Raw genomic sequence first — 25,007 nt, 5'->3', positions numbered from 1 at the left:
CAGTTCCCGGTCCCGGGGTACCGATCGACAAGTAGACACTCTCACGCACAAACATGTAATATACATACGTGTACATGCGTGTATGCACGAACACTCGCAGTGAGGAGCGTCGAGTTTAGTTGCTTGCGCAATCAGCTCTGCTCCTCATGCACGCATGCATGCACGCATGCACGCACGTCTGACTTAATAATAGACAGGGTACCTGCCTACGCCTCCAGGTCCCCCGAGCACGCACACGTCTCTTATCGCCTTTACTCAAAACTCCGGAAAGCATCCGGTTAGGGTTATCCAGAGGCTGCACTACGGGACCTACTGCATACGATTACCAGACCCTGCGCCTAAATTCGAAATACCGAGAGAAAGAGTGTCAAAGTGCCCTGATTGCCCGAATTTGCGGTAAATTCTCCGCTGGGCCGGAAAAAAAATAAATAAAAATAAAAATGGAACCTGCGTCGAAGTCCCTGACTGGCTCTTTCATTCAGAGAATGAGATTGCGGTACCATCCTTGAGAAAAGAATTATTATTCTAATTCCGTTCCATTCGTCAACGATGTAACCCAAACTAATTGTCCCCTTAATTTCCCGAGACGCAAAGGAGCGTGTGGCTCGTTAAGAATCTCAACAAACACCGTGTTTGTTTATTTTTCTTATTTGTATTTACTTTTTTCCTTCCCCGATCTTCTTTCCAAGGGTGAAGAGATTCTTGAACTTGTTACGCGACTCGAGTGCAGCACGCGGATACGTTACACCCGGGATTACTTCCGGTCTCTTCCTTTCTCTGACTCCTTTTTCTTTCCCTGGCGGTATATCCCTATTTATTTACGCGTATATAACACTTCGCTTCCGGCTAAGCAATAGCCAAAAGACTATGTACTACGTACTACGTTATGGCTCTCGTTGCAAATTACCTACAAACAGTATGAGGTTGAAGTTAGTAACGTGGTACGTTTACTCTTCGCAGCTTCAGGATTGTCTGATTTTTGGTAAACCATAATAAACGAAACGTACTGAATATTTTGAAAAGTCAGCATGTTGAAACTCATTCGAAAATTGAACAATAATAATTTTTTTCTAATATATTTCGCTACGATAAAGTTACGTGACCTCATTTATCACCGAAGTAACGAAATGTACATGTAATATAGACTTGATAAAACTGAGACATGGAATAAAATATGGAAAAAAGAAACTGCATTTTCTAATTCCAAAAATTATACTCTGTGTAGAAAATCAAATCAAAGAATGAATATGATTTAAATAACAAATATGTATTTACATATTAATCCGGGCCCTATTTATCACGTACACGTCTCCGATTAATTACGATTTTTAGAAATTCCGATCCGTCACATAGAAAACTGACTACAGTTACAAAGAAATAATCGTGTAAAAAGAAGTTGAAAATACGTCTTTCCCCAAAAGCTCACATGTGAACGCAGTAGCAGCGTTCGCCTCGGAATCGAGTGGGGAAAAAAAATTAAGTACAGCAGGTCGAGTAATGGGCGAAAGAGTGCACGAGAGAGAGAGAGAGAGAGAGAGAGAAATACGGACACATACAGAGCTAAGAAAATACCGGTAAGTCGAAGAGAGAGCCAAGGAGGAACGAGATCCGCGATCGTTGGTGCAGTGCGGCGGGGAAACTCCTCGAAGTTGTCGTTAAATCGTGTAATTGACTAACTAATTTGTCCGCGAGATCATTAATAAAACATTTACCTACCTACCTGCACTCCGGCGTTTCAATTAGGCAGCAGGCAAGCTGCGGGTATAAGTGAGTCTTTGGATGCGTGCGTGCAATTCGAGAAGTGATACCCGGAGCTACTTGTACGGCGTTTCTTCGCGTTTCTCTCGACTTCTGCTAACCGTTGGAAGGCAGACTTTTGCGGCAGGTGCCTACGTTTCAATCCACGATCGGAGAGGACGCGACACGCCTCTTAAATAAATCATCCAGCCACTGACGCTCCGTTGCAACTCCTTAAAAAGTGTCAACTTATCTCGGCGCAACTTTGTTCTTTTCTTTTATTTTATTCCCGGGTTTTTGGAGTTTACTCCTTAAGAAACGATTTGAGTTGTAGGGCCCGGTACGGAAATTATACGAGGAGTAAAATCAAGTGTAACACGAAAACTTGAGGCGTTGTAGAAAGAGACAAACATACATATTGAACGTGCAAAAGAATGAGATGGAATGCATTACACAGCGTATCCTATACTCGGGGTCTGCTCTTCGTGCGGTGCTTCGTAGTCTCACCGTGTAGTTCACTACCTCCGGTCTGAGAGTTGAATGTGTGCGTATGTTTGTACGTGTGTGTTGTGTGCCTGCGTATGAATTTATAAAACGTGACGTTATCACGTCAAAATATTTGAAAATATGGAAGAAATTGATTTAGATGATAATGAAGAAAAATTCGAAAAACACATGAATGCGGTTAATTGGTAAGCTTGTCGTTTACATTTACGAATGATATACATTTCACCGAAGATGTAAAAAGTCGTTTGCCGGGAACGAAAGTTGGTACTCAGGGGTTTTTGCGGTCATTTATTACGAATATGCACTCAAAATTTGGAAATTTTTGATGTAATATAAATAATCCGAATAATTACAGATATATGTTTGTTTCTCTTATCATTTTGGAAGATGCGTTTATTTAGCCTCTTTTTCTATTCGATATGTATCCTAATCATCGTTCGTAAGGAGTAAACTCCAGTCGTGCGTCGGAGCTGACACACACACGTTTTTTTTTCTATTTTCTTGCCAGTAGATTTTTCCTGTGAATTACTTCTGGTTTCTTTTTTATCCTTCTATTTCAAACAAGCATTACAAACAGAGTTCGATTTAAAAATACAAAAAACGAACATAATATCAAATTTCCATAGACGCGAAAATCTAGAATTCGTAGAATTTAAAATTTGGAAAGTCGAGGTACAGTATATTGAAAATATAGAACGTCGAAATGCAGAAGGGCAAAACAAGTTCTCCGAAATGTTAGGGAGCAAAAAAAAACATTAGATTCTTTTCCAAAATTAAGACAGCCGTGATGGATCAATAATTGCGAAATTTCTTTATCGACGGGATCGGAGAAGGGAAAAGAGTAACGAGAATTGATCGACGCGACTGCAATATGCGGAGAGTTTAGAAGCGATTCTTGAGCACGCTCGTTCCGTTCGTTATGAAGTATAACGGTATACCGCTTTTGAAGAATTGCTCAATATAATCCAACGCGGCGTTTGCGGTTGACGAGTTCATAAATACACGTCTTAAACGGTAGGAAAACACGGTTGTCAACCAGAAAAGGTCTCAATAAGCTCTCGCGGGACATCGCCGATGGAAAAATCCTGCCCTCGTGGGAATTGCGAGTCGAGCGGGGGTGAAAAATTACAACGGCTAAAATGGATAAAAGCGACGAAATATCCAATTTTCAAAAACGTGAAAATCTAATTTTAAGCACAATAACAAAAATTTGGAAAACCCGAGTGAAGAAGATTGAAACTATAAAAGATCCATTCTTACCCCCACTCAGTTAGTCGATTTCCAAACTCAAATTTGGCGATAAATCGGCCGCGCAAATACCGTGCGAAAATACCACAGCATCATCGATCTCTCGATTTGTCAGCGCTTATCTAAGCATTTTTATCTCCGAACTCGCGGTTTTGACGGACGTACGGTTACTTCTATTTCTTTGTTCAATCTTCTTTATTCGTCTCCTTTGCCTTTTTTTATTCGCGCAAATTTTTTTCGTCTCTCTTTTTTCATCAATTTTATTTTTCACGCTGCAACGTCGAGACTCGGAACGAAACGAAACTCACACACTGTGTGCGTAGATATAATATGAAGGTATAATAGTGAGACATAATGCATACGCTCGGCATTCGGAGGTATCAAGTTACCGTTTCGTAAGGACACCCATCAGTCGGGCTGTAAATTTCACAATTCTCAAGTGTCAGCTCTTGTGCGTGTCTAAGTCACGCATACACGGCTCGTGCATAATCCCGTAGACTTTGCTCGACACGGCGAGTATGCGTTGAAGTAGAATTATAGTCGTGAATTGACATTAGCCGTCTACTTATTTATTCATACATCGCAACAACGTCGATTGCGAATCGTGACCGCAATTTTTAGAATTTTTTAATCGAGCGGGTAACCCGTAAGACTCGCTAAAACTTAAACTGATATTTACGAATTATTTTCTGAAAAAACCGTTTTTTGTCGTAAGTTTAAACGAATAAAATCAAATTTTTCTTCTTTTTTTTTGTAACAACAAAAAGTTATCACAGTAATTATAAAAATTGCTAATCTCATTGACTTTTCCTTTGGCATGCATCTGCATTAATACTTTCCTCACGATTTGAACTAACATTTGTACCGATATTGTCCGGTTGCATTGCAAAAAAAATTTGATTTTTTTCACTCAAACGCGGGATAAAATACCCTAAAAATTTTGGAAGGATAAATTGTACGGTTTCTTCGGAAGAGATTCTTAAAAATTAACAACCTTGCAGAAATTTACAGAAACGGTAACAGCGAATTAATTAATCTATACATAATAATCTGGATACAGATTTTTGTTAATTTATATCCATGTATTCTTGTGATACGATTATTCGTAAAATGTGCGATAAATTTTTCTAGAAAGAGAGAGGAGGAAGAAGAAGGAGACGGGAGTAGGAGAGGCGTGTGCCTGAGTTGTAATAATATTGTCTTATTAGACGGGAAAGGCGAGTTTCGCCGTTGACACGGCTGGTTGGCTGTTTATTGGCACGTACAGTCGTCGCATCTTGAAAGAACCGTGTAATTCCGGACGTCCGATAAACCGAGACCGGTTGAAATATATTCAAGGTATCCACCCCCGTCGCATAAAGGCGAAGAGCGAAAGAGGGAGACAGAGAGAGAGAGAGAGAGAGAGAGATAGCGACAGGCGAAAAAGCAGTTATCGTAAAGATGACTTTGCACGATTCCGCGACACTCAACGATCCGTAACTCAAATCTCCTCCCGTATCCTCAACGGCAATATTGTTCGGTGCGTAAAACATTTTTACGGAGATTGCATTCCAAAGCAATGAAGATTATTAAGCGGTCTCCGGGCTCTGCAAACATGCGCGCATACTTGGACGTTGAATAAAAAAAAAGCAAATAACAAAAATAAAGATAAAAATACCAAGAGAAAAAGAGAGGAGTCTGAAGGATAATGCGGAGTAACCGTAAGAGATGATAATAAAGAAGACTAGCAAAAAGAGAAGCGGGAAGCCGCAAGCCTCTCTGCGAAACCGATATGTTTATTAGGCACCACCTGAAACCGGGCTCAAAGGTCCACCAAATTCACCAGATTTATCCGCTCGTCCCGCGACCCGCCTCGGCAAATGAAATCCCTTCAGCTGGTCCCTGACACTTGTTCGTTAAATCGCTCCCTCCTCGTATTCGCGTTTTTTATCCCTCGTCTCGTGTCCCTTTATTCGCGTCTATTTCAGTCATTTTTTCTCTTCTTTTTCTCGTCACCAATTTCTCGAGATTTTTGAAATCGAAACTCGGCTGGACGATTTATGGAGAACGTTGTACGGGTTCTCGTTCCTTCTTTTCGTAACGAATTTTCTTTCGAGTTTCGAGGAATGAAACATTAACGCTCGACGCTGTGCTATAAATAAATATACCAATATATAATATAAATAATCGAACGTGATTCGATTCAATCGGAATAAATTGAGCGATTAATCGATTGCTGATGGGAGAAAAGTTTTTTTGATAATTTATAGTTTCATTGAAAATATTTGTCAATTTCAGGTGAATATGTTCATTTACCTTTCGCATATTACATCAAACAGGTACTTGATAAGTAAAACGATGATAATAATTAAGAATTGAATCACATGAATTGATTATTATATTGCGTATTTCAATTGGAGTAAAAAACAAAAACCGATCGCGCGGAAGAGTAATCGATTACACTCGATTAATCGGGAAAAAATGATCGATTTGATCATTCATAAAAAATACATACTATATAGGTGTATGTTTGGTCAGAAACGGTTAACTATTTCCTTGGATTTATTTTCCAATCGCCGTAGTTTGAAAAATCCCTTAACTTCGTTACGTTGACGTGTAAACACTGCCTCAAAAAACTTTCCTGGTACCTTCACGATGTTGGAAACCGGCGATGGCGAGACGGCCTGGAGAAAACCGAAGAGGCCAAATTCCAGGCATACCGTCGGAGTTAATCCGAGAACGTCGATTTTAGATAAAGAGAGAAATGAGCTCGCCGACGCGACGATGCGATATGTCATTTGTTTCCCCTTTCCCAACAGCCGTTTCCCCTCTCGATAATCAATATTCGTTTACTAATAACGTGAATTCAGAATAAATCCAAATGACAAAAATTTCGTGCTTTCAGAGCGAAAGTTTCGCACAATTTTGACGATTTTTTTTCATCGAAAATCATCAATTTACATATTCGTAATACGTAAATAAATTAAAATTTCAGCCTGAATCGTTCCTCTGCAATATTCGCGACGAGGATAAATTTTATTTTCAAAATTTCAGAAAACGAATAAAAGTAGTGATAAAAAAAATCAGCATCGATTCGAATATAATTCAGTATATCTTCCCGTGTAAATAAAATATCTCGACGTCGGGAATATCGTATACGTATAGAAAGGCAGGCGTTATGCACCGCATAAGTGCATTTAGTTGCAACGATCTTTTTCATTCCACCGCAATAGGTTTCTATGGGTGGCCTTCGCCTTATTTATTCCCTTCTTACGAACCGACGAAGAGAGGCAGATGGTATAAATACCATGGTACATACATACATACATGCATGTATGTATGTGTATGTATATATATATATACATATATATATACGGGCAGAGCGCGGCTGACAAAACTGAGTGGGCGTCACGGGACATGCAAATTACCCGTACCAGATTTGGCGATACATCTTAATTTTGCGCCGGCTGAACGTGTGGCATTCATCCATGTGTATGCACACATATTCACCGAAATATATACGCGTACGTACATATAAATATATCTGAAACCGCCTACCGCACGAGACGAGGGTTAACGTTCTCGCGTTTGCTAATCCGCCCATTTATACACTACACGTATTATATACATAATATCCTAATATCGGTAGAGTATATTTATATGTAAGAGCAGAATTCCTTGATTTATAATACAATCGTTCTAATTATGATCGATTACGTTGTATTACCATAAATTTTCGCTATTTTTTTTTTTTTTATTGCGATCGCGTTGATTGAAAAATGTCTTCCTTTCGCGAATCGTTGTTACTTTTCTATTTGTTTTTTTTTTTTTTCTTGTTGGTAGTTTTTGAAAAATTTTAACGTCGAATAGCGGAAAAATAAATGTTCCATAACCTTATGCAACTGTGTTTATACACGTATGATGCGGTTATGTACAGGTACAACATAGACTTACATAGGCGACGCGACGAGAGCGCTGAGGACTGAAGACTGCATGCTCAACAAGAAGATAAACAGTCGGATATGAATAATAAAGTATGCATAAATTAATAGCGAATACTTGACTGAGGTGTGAAAAGATAACGGTACGTGATGCCTGAGATGATCCCGGGGATTTTTCAACGTGTCGTTACCTACGAGCAGTCGACGACGTGCTGCGATCGTCGCTTTTCCTATTTTATTCTTCTATTTAAGAGAATCGCGATATCTCTGGAAAAATTTTTATAACAGGCCGACGTATGGAAAATTATTGAGCATTTTTTCTTTTTCTTTTTTTTTTTTTTTTAAGTCTGACCGCTGTTATTCTTTATTTCACGTGTTTTCACGTACAAAAGGTTGTGTAGGTACGTAATAAAATCACAAAATCTAAGGAATGAAAATGTCACGTATGTATACGTGAAACACGCGACGCGTCGTCTTGTGATTCAATATTGTGGGTCTGGAAATTTGTCGGGTGGTGGTCCTGAGGGAATTATATGTATATTAAGGGTTTAATCGCGTAGGTCGAGCTGAATTAAGATTTATGGAGTAAATCATTTCATTGGACTTGGACACTTCATGATCCGACAACTTCCCCGTTCGTGTGGACCACCCTGACTCTGGTTACATCTGTATATTCTCTACGCGTTAGACGTTACGCGTAGGTATACAATACATACATGTATGATAGAGGAACGAGGAACTTCGAAGGCTTCGGATACGTTTAAGAAGAAGCTAGAAACTGTCGGATAATCTTCCGAGTGTTACACTTGAGAGAATAAAAGATCGGGTTCTACGGAAATTAAACTGCAGGAAAAGAGAGATGCGTCAGTTTTCTCGGCGAAATATATACTTCGTATTGTTTCGGTTTTTTATCAACGGAACAATTAGAATCAAAGATTTTTTTTCAATTTTCAAACAGCACTCTACTAGCTGCAAAATCAAACTTATTCGAAAAATAGTAACTTTCAGCAAATTCAATATCACTCAACATATAATAATAATAATAATAATAATCAATTACACAAATTCCAGGTACGAGATACAAAAGCAAACTTTAAGGGGCGGCGTGAGGGGGGGGGGGGGGGGGGGTGGGGGTCGAATATTTTTCCACTATTTTGACGCATGGAAAATAAAAAAAAAGATTAATTCAACCCGGGAACAAAAATGATTTTTTTTAACGTGTTATATTCGGATTATCGTATAAATTACCACGCATCGATGCGACAAATAAAAGCAAAGAATGAAAGTTACGAGAAAAAACAAAAAAAAAGAAATATTGCGTCAATCGCGTTTCGTTGGTAAAATAATTGATTCGGGGTCGCGTGTCTGGCGCCCCTCCAGTAGCGGCAATACGGGGGTCATGGCGTGCCCTCGATCCTCCCCAAAGACGAGGGCGCATGGGTGACACGAGCCGAATTTATAGTGCGTTCAGATTAGAGTCGCTCTCCACATACGGCGGCAAGCAGACGACGAAATCATGTCGGCGACACCGTGATGTGCGACCTCGGGGGATGATCGTCGTCGTCGTTTCATTTACAGCACGCGAGTTTATGCCGTTTTACAACCAGCGTTTACCGTGCGCGATTTCTAGGGTGAGGGGAGCGAATACTCCGTGTGCGTTTCATCAGCTGACTTTGACGATAACCGAGGTGGAATTATTACGTCGACGTCGTTCGGTCGGGTATTAGGTGTGCGTAATTAATTAATTATCATTGTATAATAATTCATCGTGAAAATGGAAATGACGTTGTATGAAAAGTATGACGTGCCTTTTTTTTTTTTTTTTTTTGAGGCAAACGCGCTGATCATTCCGGTTTTTGAACTCCACAAAACATTCTGATAATAATAATTTACTGACAAATCTAAAAACTTTGAAACGACGAGATAATTTTTTCGAAAAGAAAGCGATACTTTTTCAAAATTTTTCGATGAAATTGTAGTTGCGTAACAACGGTTTTCAAACATTAGTCAAATCGGTTGTGACGATCGACGATTTCTCGTCTGTTTCTTCGTCGACTGTCGTGCGACGAATTTTTGAACAATATTAAAATACGGTTCACAGTTGGAAAGCACAACAAAGTTCCTCATTTTTCGCGCGTATATATTTATGCACGTAGGCTTGCAGAGGCTAATAACTGACGCGCAGCCGTCAGCCGGTTCGGTCAGCAGAAAGCTGTGATTAAGTCGTCATAATGTTGGGGCCATCGGCGAGGTAAATATTCGGTATAAATTATATACCCCGCGAAACGCGTCTCTGTATGCTAAGGTATACCTATACGATATTACATTTCTCGTGAAATAAATTTTCAGAATTCGCCAAGAGCGGATGATGGGGAGAAAGGGAAAAAAAAAGTAGTATAGAAAGAACGATAAAAACATGCAAAACTATTGAAAAACTTACATTTGGTTTATAACCGCTTATTTTCGCTGATCTTTCGATTCTAACGTGGCGAAAAAAATGTATGTTGCTCTATTGTTTGAGATTGAAAATTAGATGGTTGCTAAATTTTTGCTTTTTCAATAACGTTTGTGTTTCACATTTACATCACAGGCTCAGAGGAGGCTGTGACTCCGAAGAGAAAAGGAGAACGAGAGAGAGAAAGAGAGAAAGTAAAAGGGCGGAAGAGAGGGGAGAGAGACAGCTGCATGAGCGTCGAGTCGGCTGGGTGGCTGAAATTAATGTTAGCCGCTTAATTGGAGCCACTGAGAAAATCGTGCGTGCGTGCGAGCTTTGGGTGTTCATGTATAAGGATATGTAAATGTGTGCAATACTTGCCGCAGTCGTGTGTCACGCCGAGGGTGCTCAACGTTTTTTCCTGCGCCTTCCTTATTCGGGTCCTGCGATTTTGACGTCGGAGTGCGGAATGAGTGAGAAGACAGCGTCGTCGAACAAGAATCGATGTATTTTCACTTCACCCGACGAACACCGCGGGTACGATACGCGAACTCACTGTGCGAGGATTAAAATTCACGTCCGGAATCGGTCCGAAAAAGGAGGGTCGGCGAATTCCCGAATGTCAATTCCTCAAATGCATGCCCGTTGGGCTTTTCTTGCGCCTTTGTAATTATCACCGAGAGATGGACCGAGCTGGACGGGATCCTCGCATAATACGGATTTAATCGGGGTTGTTTGTACAAGGAAGCAAATACGCGGATAAAAAATTGTCCCATCGAAATAGGGCCCCTTATCTGTGGCACTCGGTCCGTAATGAAGAGGTTAAACCACGTACGGCAGGCGTTGCTCACCTGCGCGGCAGAAGCTTTTCAGAAATACGTATAATCGTGACGCGCGGGGACTCTTAATCGAGCCGCCGGAATACCGAATTCACTTTTTGCCAACCCGGTTTGCAAATGCGAAAACGCGCCTCGCCTTGCAAGCTTTCTTCGCGGAAACGGTCCTGTGCGGAATTTATCTTACGTTGCTACAAAGCAGGGATTCCTCGAAGCCCACGAATTGTGAAAATTTTGCAAACACCGCCCGGCGTTGTACCGACACTGATCGACACTGACCGACTTTTGTCACCGTTACCGTCCTCGTCGTTCCGACGACTCGACTCGCACCTTGCGACGAAAACAAAAACAAACTCGGCTCCGTCACCAATCTCCGTCGTCCGACTCCAAGTCGGATTGCGTGCTGAAACAGACACAATCGCAATTACCAAAATTAGCGATATTCGGCGGAATTAACTATCTGCATGAGAATGAAATTGTGTGAAGAAAAAGATTGGATTGAAATTTTGTGCTTTGTATACACGTATAATGTGATTGTTTTAACCGGTGTGTGTTTTCTTTTTGTTCTCAGGACGAAGTAAGTAGCTCACACGTACACTGCGAGAGCAGATGATCATACCTCTATCAGACACGTCCTACCGAGTACTGCTAGATGAGACTTAAAGGTGAAATGGAATCGAGAAAACGTGAGCTTTTTTGAATCTAAATTACAGCATTCGTTGTTACGCACACGGCTACATGATGTAACTTATACCCGATGCATAAGAGAAAAATTTCAAAAGAAAAATAAATAAAACTCAATGTAATACAGACCGTACATGTTGCCGTCCTTTTACTACGTATCACATTCTGTTATGTACACGTATGTGAAAGCACGTGTACCTTCATTGGCACGCATTCATCCGTCTCTTTGCAAGTTTTTCTACCAAATGTAATAACCATGTATAATATTACGTTTTCACTTTTCATTTCGATTATACGTTCAATGCATATGCGTACGTGTACGGACCTTGGAGAGCTCGAAAACCGTTTCATCGGCCCACCCAAAATTCACAAAAATGACTCGAAAGAATTGCGACCGTTCGTCTCAACTTCAGAATCCAAAATACAATCACTGAGAATGAAACGCCGTTTTACAGTTGTACCGAAGGATAATTACACTGTTTAAAAGTCAAGTTTTCGAAGGTCGACGAACTAAACGGTTTTTGAGTCCAACCAACCGTGACTCCGAGGAACTGAACAAATTTCATAAAACGGTGCAGGGTCGTGCCGTGGAGGAAAAAAGTAGAAAACCGAGCCGGGTGGTTTTGCTGCAGGATGATTCTGTATCGCAAGAGGGTCACCGAAGTCAGTCGGTTAGTTTCTCGTCATCGCGGACGGCGACCGCTGCTACCATGTGATAAAAAGAGGATTGAATGGTTTCTCGCGATTCTGTTATGACTCCAAAGTGGCCGTACGCACACGTGCACTGCGCCGATGATCGCGTCCCCAATCGAGCCCGTTCTCCAGGAAACTTTCAATCACCATCATCGTCGCTGAAGCGATTGCCGGTAGGGCTACTCGTTGCGCCGTTTCCTCGTCATACGGTGCACATTGCCGGTACCTCGAACCCATAGTCAGCGGTCGGACATTTGTAATTCCTCGACGCGAGGCGATCCGTTGAATGGGAATTGCCGACCGCCTGTGATCCTCGTAACTTTTCCACTTCTTATGTGGGGCACCTCGAGACCACCATTACTCGCTCCTCTTTGACGGTTCGAAGTCCCAGCTGAGCTGCCCCTTCGAACTGAGAATTTTTACGACTCTCACTGCGGCGCAATTTGCCACGGACAGTTGCCGAGCATCGTCGTTACACATGGGAGTCGCTCGCTTTAACAGGCGCTGCGCGATTCTCGAACTTCCTTTTGATAGAGAGAACTCGAAGTACGAGTAGGAAGGAGCTTTTTGACGCAGCCAGCCAATCGTCGCACCGAGTACCAAGCAGCGAAACCCGGCATCGATCTCGGCTAAACTCAGTGCATCCGGACCTGTTTTATGAATTCATCTCGACCGAAGGTGAAACGATCGCTCGATACGACCGGCAGAGAAAGTGAACGTTCACCGAGCGATCGCGTCTGGCGGATACCCTTCGAGGAAATCCTGCGTCTCTGTCCTTTCAATTGTAAAATCAATTACTCGGAGTTCGATTATGCGTACATTCGGGAACCTTGTTCCGTTTGTTAAACTCTTCATCTCGTGGTCAGCTCGCGAATCGGTTTGTTCGAGTAGGCGTCCGATCGCATTGATTACGAGCTAATTGAACGTGTCGCGAGCACCTTGAAGCGACGCGGAGGGAAGAGAGAGAGAGAGAGGGAGAGTTAGAGTTGGTACCAATATCAATAAGTAGTTGGACGGAGTCAATTACGTGTGAATAACGTCGGGTGGATTGACGTTTCACTTCATAGACTCGGGCATAGAATATTCAGAGATAATCGACGTGTCATAATCGTTGACTACCTTGTACTCGGTATTTATCACCGCCAACCGAATACCGATCACGTTGCAATAAGCACGGAGAAATTCTTTACCGGTAAATCAAAACTCGACCACATCATCATACTTGGAACCCGTTCTCATTGTCTCGTTCTTTTTTCAACCTGACCTCGACATTTCGATGCAGGAAAGTGGATTGGATCCCGGCATTTGTTGACGTATCGACGAGACGGCTGTGCGAAGAATGCCCGGTAGCCGACTCCGTTAGCCATGCGTAACTCGCGTCTCTCGTATTCGGCTCGCAATTCCACCAGTCGATCCTGGAAGCCATCCTCCATCCGTCCGGATATCTTCGGAGCACGGCATGAAAGGCAAAGCGGCATGACTGTTGATGCCGCGAGGAAGTAACGAGCAGCGGTCTAATTACTTAGGCACCCCTTGGCACCCGTCGCCGGGGAGAAACCAATAACGTTAAAACGTCTTTCCTCGAACCTCCGCGTTCAACCCTCGCGTCGCATTCCTGCAGCTCCTTCGAAGGAACGGACAACGAACCACTAATTTCAACGCCGTCTCTGAGTTAGACGTTAGTGCTTCACCGCGATGACGAGAAACAGCCCGCCGCCACTGCCACCATCGCCACCCCTTCGAAATTCAACCCCCTCTCAAACCTGACATCCAGAAAATTGACTTCGCCCCCAGCTCCGCTCAATGACTGCGAATTATTTACTGCGCGAGTTGAAGAGGCCACCACGATTACTGGAAAACCGCGTTCGATCTCTCAAGTTTCCTCGGATCTAAATTCACGTGATCTCCGATCCGCGCTTAGATGCTTCATAAAAATCGGATCACTGTCCGTACAGTGGTTTGATGCGACTGTTTTTTTTTTTTTTTTTTTTTTTTTTTTACATAGAGATTCGAAAGCCGGACAATCCTCACGCAGAATCTGCAATTTCTAAGCTTGTTTCAGAAGTCGATCGACCATCGATAGAATCACCTCAACAATTGTCGTCCTCGATAAAATTTTAACATGCACTCGTAACTCCGACCCAGATGCCGATAAGTTAGGTCTTCTGAAAATACACAAACAACCTCCTGACTCTTCCCTGACAGAAAATTCGAACCAATAGTGCAAATATCGGAATGAATCGGTATTAAAAAACACGTTCACGATCTACGTAACGGTCGTGAAAGATTGTTCTCGGATAGAAGCTTGGTCCTTTCTCGATCGCGTTGCAGCGTCAAAAAAATTCCCCGACGTTACCGTTTGTCCCTGACGAGTGTCCGCGATTGTCCGCGGATCGTTTTCGGAGTAAGGGTGGTGCCCTCGGGGGGTTCGAATCCCGGCAGCTGAATCCTGACGAGGGTGTCTGGGTTTGTTTTCCAGGTCCGCGAACGAGGCGAGTGAAACGATCGAGCGGCGACACCCGGGCGTCGGGAGGCACTCCGGAGGAGAAGAGGCCTCGGACGGCGTTCAGTGGCGAACAGTTGGCGCGGCTGAAGCGGGAATTCGCGGAGAACAGGTACCTGACCGAGAGGCGGAGGCAGCAGCTATCCAGGGACCTGGGGCTGAACGAGGCCCAGATCAAGATCTGGTTCCAGAACAAACGAGCGAAGATCAAGAAGGCCAGCGGCCAGAAGAATCCCCTCGCCCTCCAGCTGATGGCCCAGGGACTCTACAACCACTCGACGGTCCCTCTGACGAGGGAGGAAGAGGAACAGGCCGCGGAGCTCCAGGCGAAATGACAAATGTAGACGCCCGCGTAGTTTCGTTTTAAATCGTACGCGTTCCTTCGAGATATACGTACGAATACATACATATGTGTACATATGCACACATACATATATGTATATATTTACCGCGTTGTTTCAACTACGCATCGCCAGTCGCAGAAGTGCACGGAGTTTCGGTATCGATCCAGCTTCCGCGTTCTGTATAACAGATACACGCACTATCCCGGAACAAAAAATTATTTATGCATGTATGTATACATACGTATAAGTATACAATGTAGATACGTTTTGCCGAAAAACTTCTTTTCGTGATAATTTATTATACTCGAATTAAGAATAATCCCTGAAACGTGCTGATTTTACTTGAACCTAATTTTCAATTTCAATTTCAGCGACACGTATGATTGTATGTATTTGAAAGTCTCGTACTCGGTGAAAAAAAACTATTAAACTTGAATAAACTTGAACGTCGAAAGAAATTTTTTTTTTTTTTTTTATGCTCTGGTGAAAAAAAAAGGAAAAATCTACCAATCTTTGAGATTTGGAAGACGACGAAAAACCGTCACGCGCATCCACTGAGTTACTTTCCTGTAGGATATTCATGAAAGTGTATTTATTTATTTTTTTTTCTACTTTCTCGTTTTTTGTCATTTAATTGAATTTCTTTGTAATATCTCATTAAGAAACGTCTAGTGCCATCCATGTATCATATACATAAATATGCAATATTGTGTACATCCGCACACTTGCAGTAATCCTTATAACCGTATATATATATATATATATATATATATACACGCATAGTATATTATACTTCTCGTTGTTTCTCGTTGCACGGAAGTATAAATATTGATGAAAAATATTCTGCGGAATGCTTAAGGCTAGGGCGTGATTACAATAATCACGTCGTGTGTAAAGATACCTAATAAATAAAAAAGAAAAGAATAAACAAATTTCGATTATTAAACGGCATTTCATCTCTCACAAATACCAACATGAACGGACGAAGAAGTTGCACCGATCAAGTCCTACTCGAATGAACCTAAACGCTACCGTTCCTGAAATTTAATACCAATAAATCTCTCTGTACCGAATATATATATATGTGTGTGTGTATAAACATACATATAGTATGTACGCCGTATATTATATTATGTAATAATTCACGAAATAACGAAACGAAAATGAAGATTAATTTATTGTATGATAATAATGATAGAAAAAAAAAAATAATAATAATAATAATGATGATGATGATAAAAATAAAAATAATAATAATAATAATAAGAATAATAATGACGATAATAGTTACAGAAATAACGATGATAAAATGTAAATTAATTTATATCACAACAGAATAATAATAGTAATAGTAATAACAATATACCTTCGATCATGACAGGCGTGATTGCAACGTGCAATAAAATTAGTTAGACCTAACATTGAATGAATAAAAGAAAAAAAAGAACGATGACGACTTAACTAATAATGATGATAATAATAATAATGATGATAATATAAACCGATGAAAAATGACACGGAAGCGAGAAGGAAAAACGAAAAACCCATGAATAAATATAGTGAAATTATCTTGGTTATAATAATATCAATAATGATAATAGTAATGATAATAACAATAACAATAATGATATATTAATAATAATAATACCCGTACCATGTACATACTATACCTATATATATACCCATAATATCCCTATATACCCACGCATTATACATACGTAGCTGGTATATAGGTATAATACATACGATACAATATACTGATCGAGATATATTATTATCGCGCCTATAGACTGTGTAAAATTAAACTTAGTTATTTATTTACATGTTATAAATATATATGTATATATATATATAAATATATATATATATATATATATATACATGTATATTATATATATTAATAATAATAGAAGTATACTTAAACGGCCACCGCAAAGAAACACAAAAACACATACACGCACACACACAAAACGCCGTACGGAACACACTGTATACATAAAATAATGTAAGATTATTTAAAAAAAAAACGATAAAGAAAGAAAAACAGAAAAAAACACATACAGCCAATTGAATATTCCCAGTATCAAGTTATTATTTATACAAATGATAAGGCAAAGCGAGAAGAAGAAGAAGAAGAAGAAGAAGAAGAGAACGAGAGCGAGAGATAAGGGAAGAAAATAACAAGAAAGAAAACGTTGAAAATCACTCGTTCATCCCAGGAATCCATCATCATCATCATCCTCCTCGACAAATTAACGGTAATTATATATCGCAGAGCATTAACTGCAGTCTTTCAGCGTAGTTATCGCGCATGATATCCTGGAAACGATGGTCGAGGAATCGACGATTGCGAGACGCGAATTACATATCTCCTCGTTAGTTTAAGCGTAGGCGATCGAGAATTCGATTCAATCCGCTCGAGTTGATCGAACCTCGAGTGAGTTATATTTCGAAAAATTATTTGCGCACAGCCTGAGATGAGGCTTCAAAAATTCGACATCGACGCAGGACTGTAATTCTGATAAAGCAAGAAAGAAAAATCATCCTTTCCGCACCCTGCAGGTTAAAAATCGCAGCAAGTGTAGGACGAGGGCGAGGTCGAGGGCGGGTCGATCGTATTTCTTGGGGGATGAAACCGCGGCGCATGCTCGGCTTCCGGGGTGGGATTTCGGAAGTGGAACGCGGCGGTTTGCCCCCGGTGTCAATTGATTTAAAGTCGAAGGGTGGCCATGCCTGATAACGCGGATCGAGCCACGCCTCCGCGGCTTTTTCTAGCGTCCCGCATGTCGTTACGTAGTGAAAAATCGGGGCTGATTCGGTCGGTCCGAAAATCTACCGGCGATGGAAGAAATCGAGGAGGGCCATTACTCACCTGGCTATCTTCAGGCCCCTGAATACCGCCGAGGAAAATATTACGGCTATGCGTATGGACGAGGAGCGAAGCGATCTCCTGCCCTGCAGGGCTCGTCCTGTCAGCGCGCAAACATCCTAAGTAATAGCGGGCATTAAAATACAGGGACCGTGACCGACCCTGCCGATCGATCACGCGTCGATAACCCGCCGATAACCCGCCTCCGGATTCTCTCGGTCAGACAGGCGACACTCGCTTCCGTTTTACGTCGCCTCCCGGTATCAAGAAAAAAAGAGTTTGCTCTTTATTTCCAACATAGTTTTTCGCACAAATATTCACGGAAGAAGAATTCCCGAGTGAACGAAGATCGATATGATGCAAACGTGTCGTTAATTCGAGTATACAGATATCGGTCATATTATCCCGCAGTTTCACGGCTTCTCCGTCTCTCGAGTTCGGTTTATACACGTGAGTGGTTTTTTTTTTTATCTTACTTTGCGGTTTCTCGATGCGCAGCCAGTGTCGGAGTGTCCTCTATGATCTTTCGTAGGGTATCAGTGTCAGGTGAGTGGTTACACCTCGTACCTCGAATCGGAGCATCGTTTCGTGGCTATGATCACGCAGCAGTCGGCGTCAGAGGAGAACGGAAAAGTATAAGACGACGCCGGGCGTCTTTCGTCGAGTGGATAATAGACGTCGAAGAGCTACTCCGTCCTCGAGGATCGTTTCGTCGAGCCCTAACGCGCGTCACTCGCACCTCCTCTTCCTCCTCCTCCTTCTTCTTGTTCTCCTCGTCGTCGTCCAGGGTAAGCGAGAGGCGATACGTCATCCGCGAGAATACGATCGGCGACACAGTTACGCACGCTTGCAGGAACTCGGAGGGAATTCTAGCCCGAGATTTCACGTACACGTCGAACCGACCGAGGGTACGACGGCTAATTTTAATCCTCGTCGCGTCGTCGGACCGTTAAGTCGTCGTCGCTCGTTTCCTCGGTGTCGGGGTTCGGCGAAAATCGGCGGGTTCCAATTGGCCGATCGAGCGTCCGAAGAATATGACCGTGAAACGGCCGCTGCAGCCGGGGGACTCTGTTTTATTCAAATCCACGTGCGACCGATGGTATTCCGGTACGGCACGAATGCCTAATACTTTATTGTCCCTAAGTGCGGGTCGATATACGTCGACGTCAGATATTATCACTCTTGACAGCCTCGCGCTTCTGTCTGTCAGTGAAATATCAACGGGTCAACCGGCGAGATGTACCTCGGCGATTATTTTCCCTCGCAACCGGGAGAAGAGCCGTCTTTTTTTGGGGCACCGATTGTCAGCCTGACTAATACCCCTCGCGGCAGCCGCTGTACCCGTTTCGCATTCCTGACTAGCCCCCCTCCCCCGCCCCCAACGGCCAAAAACTGACCTGTCTCTTCGTTTTACTGTCATTTTTTTCACGTCTCGAAACTAAATTCAGCGAGTGAGTTGAGAGCATTGCTTAAACGGGGTGAAATTTTACGAAAAACGGTGAAAGCAAAACCTGTGTAACGAATAGACCGAAACTCTACGCGGGGGGTCGAAATTGTATCGATTCTTTCACAGTTCGGTGCAATATTGGGGCAGAAAGTTTCTAACGACAAGACATTCGTAGATTTATCGTCACTCACCTGTTGCCTCTCGTCGAGTCGGTTGAAAACGATCCCAGTTGTTAGAAGACGAAGAAAGACGGTTCTGATGTCGCAAGGAACTCTTCTCAACGGGTTAAACACAAAAACCGTTACGAAAGATTAGCCACTTGAACACATCGCAAAGCCCCGAAACGACGAAGAAAAAACTTTGTAAAAGTGCCAACTTCACGGCGTAATTCGCGACTGGCCGTAGCAGCGCTGGGGTCGAGAGTCAAAGATGGCCGCCGATCAACAATTCCCCGTGTCAACTGTTATTCGGGCGATCTGCTTTTGGTGGAGATTATCGAATTTAACTCGCGATGAACGATCGTCGAGTACCGAGTAACAGCGTCGCGTATTCGCCTGCAATATTATTCGTTTCGCCTCGTGATTCGGGGAAAGGCGTCGTCCGCGTATCGCGTTCGAACTTCTACTCGTCGTGTTTACTCGTGTAAAGTTGTCGTCGCGCCTGTTGACAAATTCGGGGCTTAATGCCGGCCGACGGTTATTCGCTGCGTGTGCGTGCCGGTGTGAAAAGAAACGGTTTTGGCCGAGGCGTGCAAATAATCGCAATAACGCGGGCCGATTAGGTAGTTGATAAATCGCGAAATGGTGTAGTTATCGTCACGACGGTGATACGATGCGACATTACGAAAAACAAAACACAGCCGCCTCCCTCCCCTCGACTTGTCGACTACGTTCACACCCTGCGATCCTCGGAGCTACGAAATCGGTGAGTTTACATTTGTTTTGATTGTTAGTGAATATGTTGCGGCGATTCAAACTTGGACAACGACATCGTGTCGACACTTATCACCGCTGATCGTAACCTCTCGCATTTATAACACTGGTAAGAAAAATTTTGTAACAAGAAACGTGCTTGCTAATTTTTACTGACAATGAATTCAAGGTGGAACATTGCGAAGGCAAGGTTACACTCGTCAACAAAAATTCACTTTTATTATAATAGAATTGATATTCAAATATTTTAGATAACAACAGTTATATTGTAATACGATTTTTAAAATTTTTCCAAAATTGCGGTTTTTATCAACAAAAATTATTTTATGTACAGTGTTACAGTACTCGGGTCAAGAAAATTTCGTAACAAGAAAGGTGCTTGCTAATTTTGAAATACCTATAAACTACACTCATTATGAAACCAAAGTTATTTTTATTCGATTAGGTCTAGTTTTTATGTTACGGCTACTCGCAGTAAAAGTGAATGTTTGTCGTTTTGACTTAACCTTCATTGATTCGGGGTGTTTTGTTATTTACATTAAATACCAGTTAGTTAGCTACAATAAATAACAAAACACCCTGAATCAACAATCCTGACTTGTTGCGTCTCAAACTCCGTTATTTTGATTACTGGCTGTACGGCATTTCGCTTGGCGCATTTTTTTTACCCTTGCTTGGAGCATCGGCGTATTAAACTTTAGTTCGCCCTCCTCCCCAGCCGTGTAGACGAACCGTGCTTTTAGCGATTCAATCCGAGCTGTTTACCTACTTTTACTTATCAAGCAATTTATTTCGGCGAAATGACGTGCGACTGAAAGATCGTTAAAATGTTTATCCACGCGTCATTGAGAAATATATTTTTCCTCTTGTCCGTGTACGTAGTTTCCGTAAATTTATTTACACCTCGAGGATCGTTTGATTCTTAATATTTTTACTAAAATAAGGAGAATACTTGAGAATAAAAAATTTATCGTTTAAGCTTCCGTAAAGAGCTATAAGCGCTTTGGTCTTTTTTTCACAAAACTTAATAAATAACTTCGGCTTCCATATGACAGGAGCATAACCGAAACCACAACACATCACCCAGTTGAAAAAACGCGGACGCTGACTTTTGCAGCCGAAAGGTTAGCATAATAGTTCGACCTGCGTATGAGTTGCCTTACGAATCTGTAGATTTTCATTATCGATGATTTTCGATATCTCATAAAATAATCGAAATATCATCTTTTGCCACTCTTTAACTTTTTTTTATTTCGACTAATTAAAACCCAAAATTCACCACCATCAAATTTTTGCGCCACGGAAATCGTACTGTTGCCGAAAAATCGGACAGTAACTTGCAAATATTCGGGTGCTTGTGACGATACAGAAATTTCCGGTGACGTATAGATGAGCCGTTTTTTCAATCGGGATAAAGGGTATCGCCGTGTAAGTCATTAGAAGATCCCGATTTCCAAGGTGAAGCCGACGGCGTCTTAAGTTTGAGGTCCGGTCATCCGAGATGGTGGTCGCCGATTGTGAGTAGAAGGAGGGGGAGGAGGTAGTTTTACGGTAGCTGGTGCAGTTGTTGATGGACGGGGGCGAGACTCACTCGCTCGACGGCGATCGAGAGACGGGCCCCGATCGGTATTAGTTGCCGAGGATTAATGATAAGGCCGGTCGGACGACGTTGACGGGCCCCGTCCGTCTCACACGAGCCGCATGAGGCGCCTCCGACACCCTAATAACTCTCCCACTTCTTTCGGGACGACTTAGTGACGAAGACTGGGAAGACGCGACACGGAATTCCTTTCGGGCTGATAAACATCCGCCAAAACCGTGAAGCGCCGGATGACGTATGTCGGGTCGGACCGACGCTCTCTCCGTCCGATTATACCCTCTTTCTTGTGTATTAGTCGAATCAGCAGAAGCCCGTCTATATTTACATTCCATTTCATGAAAAGCACCACCAATTTCCATTTTGCTTACTTTCCTGGTGATTAAATACACCCCGACACGCACCGAGCCAGGCCCACCATTCTCTCTCTCTCTCTCTTTCTCTCTCTCTCTTACTCTTGTTTCCCGTTATTATAAAGCTGGATGAAAAAGTCATTCCGATGTATCACGACGAGCACCGCTCGCTGATCCTTATCCATATTTCAAATACATTTTTAACGACGCATGAGCCGAGTGGTAGGTGTGTACATATATCCGAAAGCCTTTGCTCCCGAATTGAAAAGAAACGGGAGTAGAGAAAAAATATTAAGGAGACGGACACGGATCGCGAACAATGGATTGGGATGAACAAGGTTTATTTCTCACAATGTGAACGTAAAGTAGATCGTACTCATGAGTGGATGACACTATAATCAACCGTGAAAACACTAATTTGGGGTTGAAAATGTCAGGTTGAAATGTAAATATGATTTAACAGATCATGGGATGGTTCAACGAGTTCGCAAGAACTATAAACTCACTCCATGCCGTTCCAATTTTTGGTCAAGATAAGTCTACCGCTTATTGACCCTGTCCCAACTATTGACATTTTTTGGTTATATCTGTTTGACCCTTGGTTCTAAAATGCCCAAAAAATAAGGTTCTAGTGTCTAACCCTTTAGTAATTGGTTTTAGTCATTGAGAAATTCATGCCGTAAATTTATAACTTTGGAAAATAAAATGATAAATCACTGGCTCTAAACGTGTCAATAAATGGTAAACTAACCTTACCTATGGTTAACCTCGTGGACAAATGATGCGAAGGGAATAGAGTTGCGAGGAGATTAAAATTAACCACGATAACCTCAGGCTCTTTCGCTCGACTCGACCCGCCCGATGGGGCAGAGTGGACTTGTCGGGAGGTGAGGATGCGTTAAGAGCGACATGACACTAAGAAACTAAATATCACCCGGACGGATTTAAGGACTGGCTAAGTCTCTCTCTCTCTTTCTCTCTCTCCATCTCCCCCTCTCCCCCTCACCCTATCTCTTCCAGCCTGTCGCTTCGGCAACGAAGAAGAACTTGATCCGTCTCACTTATAGGTATACGTATATATTACAAGGAGGTATACCTTATTACAACAGCATGCTCCCTGGTTTCTCTACAGCTGATTCCGAGTCCTGTGTGGAAAAGGTTTTCTTATCGCGCGAGATACCCTCACGGGTGACGATAAAGGGCAAACTCCTCGGGATGAGTCACCCACTTCTGCTTCGCGATCCGCGATTAGGTATTCGATACTCTCTCCTTCTTCGTTCCCCTACCTAGCTCCTCTCTCGCCGAAGGGTATAGTGGGAGTCGTTCGAGTCAGGGGCCGAGGAACGCCGTGAAGAGGGAGAGGCAGCGAGGGGCGGAGAGGAGAGCGGGAGAGAGACAGAAGGCGAAATGCTGGGAGGGAGAATCGAACCCGAGACCACACACGGTGCTCCACGCGTCTGCGACTCGCTTACATTGCTTAATTGTAAACGACTCAGCGGCTCTCAGCTCGCGGCTATTCGATTTAAATCGATCCCCCTTCGCGTTCGTGCTTCGCTCGATAGCTCACTCACCCTGATCGGACACGACATCGGTACCGATTACCGATTCGCCACGATCGATCACCCTCTCAAAGACATTCTGCAATAGGTGTAATAATATTATCAAACCATCGAGATTTCTCTCGCAAAGTCGTAGATGCAAATTTTCAAGCTTTTCACACAAGATGTCACCTTAATTATTTCCCTGTCGCTTTGACAAGATCCCATCGTCCCATCCCTCTCTGTTTTCCTCCGCACCCGTTGAAAGTCGTTTAATAGATTCGTCCAATTTATGGTCGGACTCGAGGCATCGGGATGATGAAAAAAAGAAAACAACAACAACAACAACAACACGGAGAAGAAAATAAAACGATAACTAAAAATAGAAAATAGATGATGGATGAAGAAAAGGAGGAATAAAAAAGAAAGAAAAAAAAAAGAAGAAGAGGAAAGAAATGCTCTCAGAGAAAAATATATCCCCGAGTAGCTGTCAGCATCGGACCGTGACACTTTATGCGGTGTTACCCGATGGTATCGGCTTTACTGCTCTCGGTCCTCGTCCTCCTCGTCGCCTGTTGCCTCATATCCACGAGGCTCCTACGTCTATGTCTTCTATAATCGTTTACGTTACCTCCACGTTCCGCACCGTTTCGCCGGGATGCTTGACGCTGCTCGGCTGATTTAGTCCGCGGTCAGACGAAGCCAACTTCTCAAATTTTTCTCTCTGGTTTTTCATAATTTTTCACATCTCGTCTCTAGTTTCGCGTATAGATTGAATGAAATAGGTACTATATACATGTACGAGAAATTTATGGAGCACGTGAAATAAAAAAAATAAAAACTGACAATGAATAAAACTTGTCAACTGCGGGTAGGTAGGTATAAGTCTTTCGTGACTGCAGTTCGTCTTTCTAATTATAACAAAGAGTACAAGTATCTTATTGTGTATAGGTATATAAAGATAAGTTACAAATGTACGTATAACATACCGACATCGTTTCGAACCGTCGAGCTAAACCGATCGTGCAATAAAATAATCCCCCCACCTCCCGTCGCCCGTCTCTGCTGGAACAGCAGGTCGATCAAGCGATCGAATTAAATTGAGGACTGTGTAAGCCGGCGTAATAAAAAAGCTCGGGAACGACTCGACATCGTCGTATAATTAGGGTGTAATATCGATACTGCTCGCTGAAGGGATTTAATTGTGCGTGTGTGTAATAGCCATGCGATAGCATCACCGATGATAAAACAAAAAAAAAAAAACAAAAAAGAAAGAGAGAGAAAAAAAAACTCGACATCTTTTCAGCGTGCCGCAAAAATCACGAATTTGCGAAAAATTCAGACCTGCTGCTGCATTCGTGCAGC

At 42.4% G+C, this 25,007-nt stretch overlaps 1 protein-coding gene across 2 annotated transcripts in view; it reads left to right on the top strand.

The window, feature by feature from the left end:
• Positions 1–15,825, top strand: part of LOC124177943 (segmentation polarity homeobox protein engrailed-like) — a 37,873-nt gene extending 22,048 nt beyond the window's left edge. Inside the window, exons 2-3 of one of the 2 annotated variants that reach the window (XM_046560923.1) lie at positions 11,254–11,259; positions 14,539–15,825. In XM_046560923.1, coding sequence (XP_046416879.1) covers positions 11,254–11,259; positions 14,539–14,897 — 365 coding nt within the window. In that variant the 3' untranslated portion in view covers positions 14,898–15,825. The remainder of the gene's footprint in view (positions 1–11,253; positions 11,260–14,538) is intronic. The other variant, XM_046560924.1, reaches the window with a different exon arrangement.
• Positions 15,826–25,007: the final 9,182 nt, after the last annotated feature.

This window comes from Neodiprion fabricii, chromosome 3 (genome assembly GCF_021155785.1).
Source record: "Neodiprion fabricii isolate iyNeoFabr1 chromosome 3, iyNeoFabr1.1, whole genome shotgun sequence".
NCBI lineage: Eukaryota > Metazoa > Arthropoda > Insecta > Hymenoptera > Diprionidae > Neodiprion > Neodiprion fabricii.
This window is presented reverse-complemented; position numbering and strand designations above follow the sequence as displayed.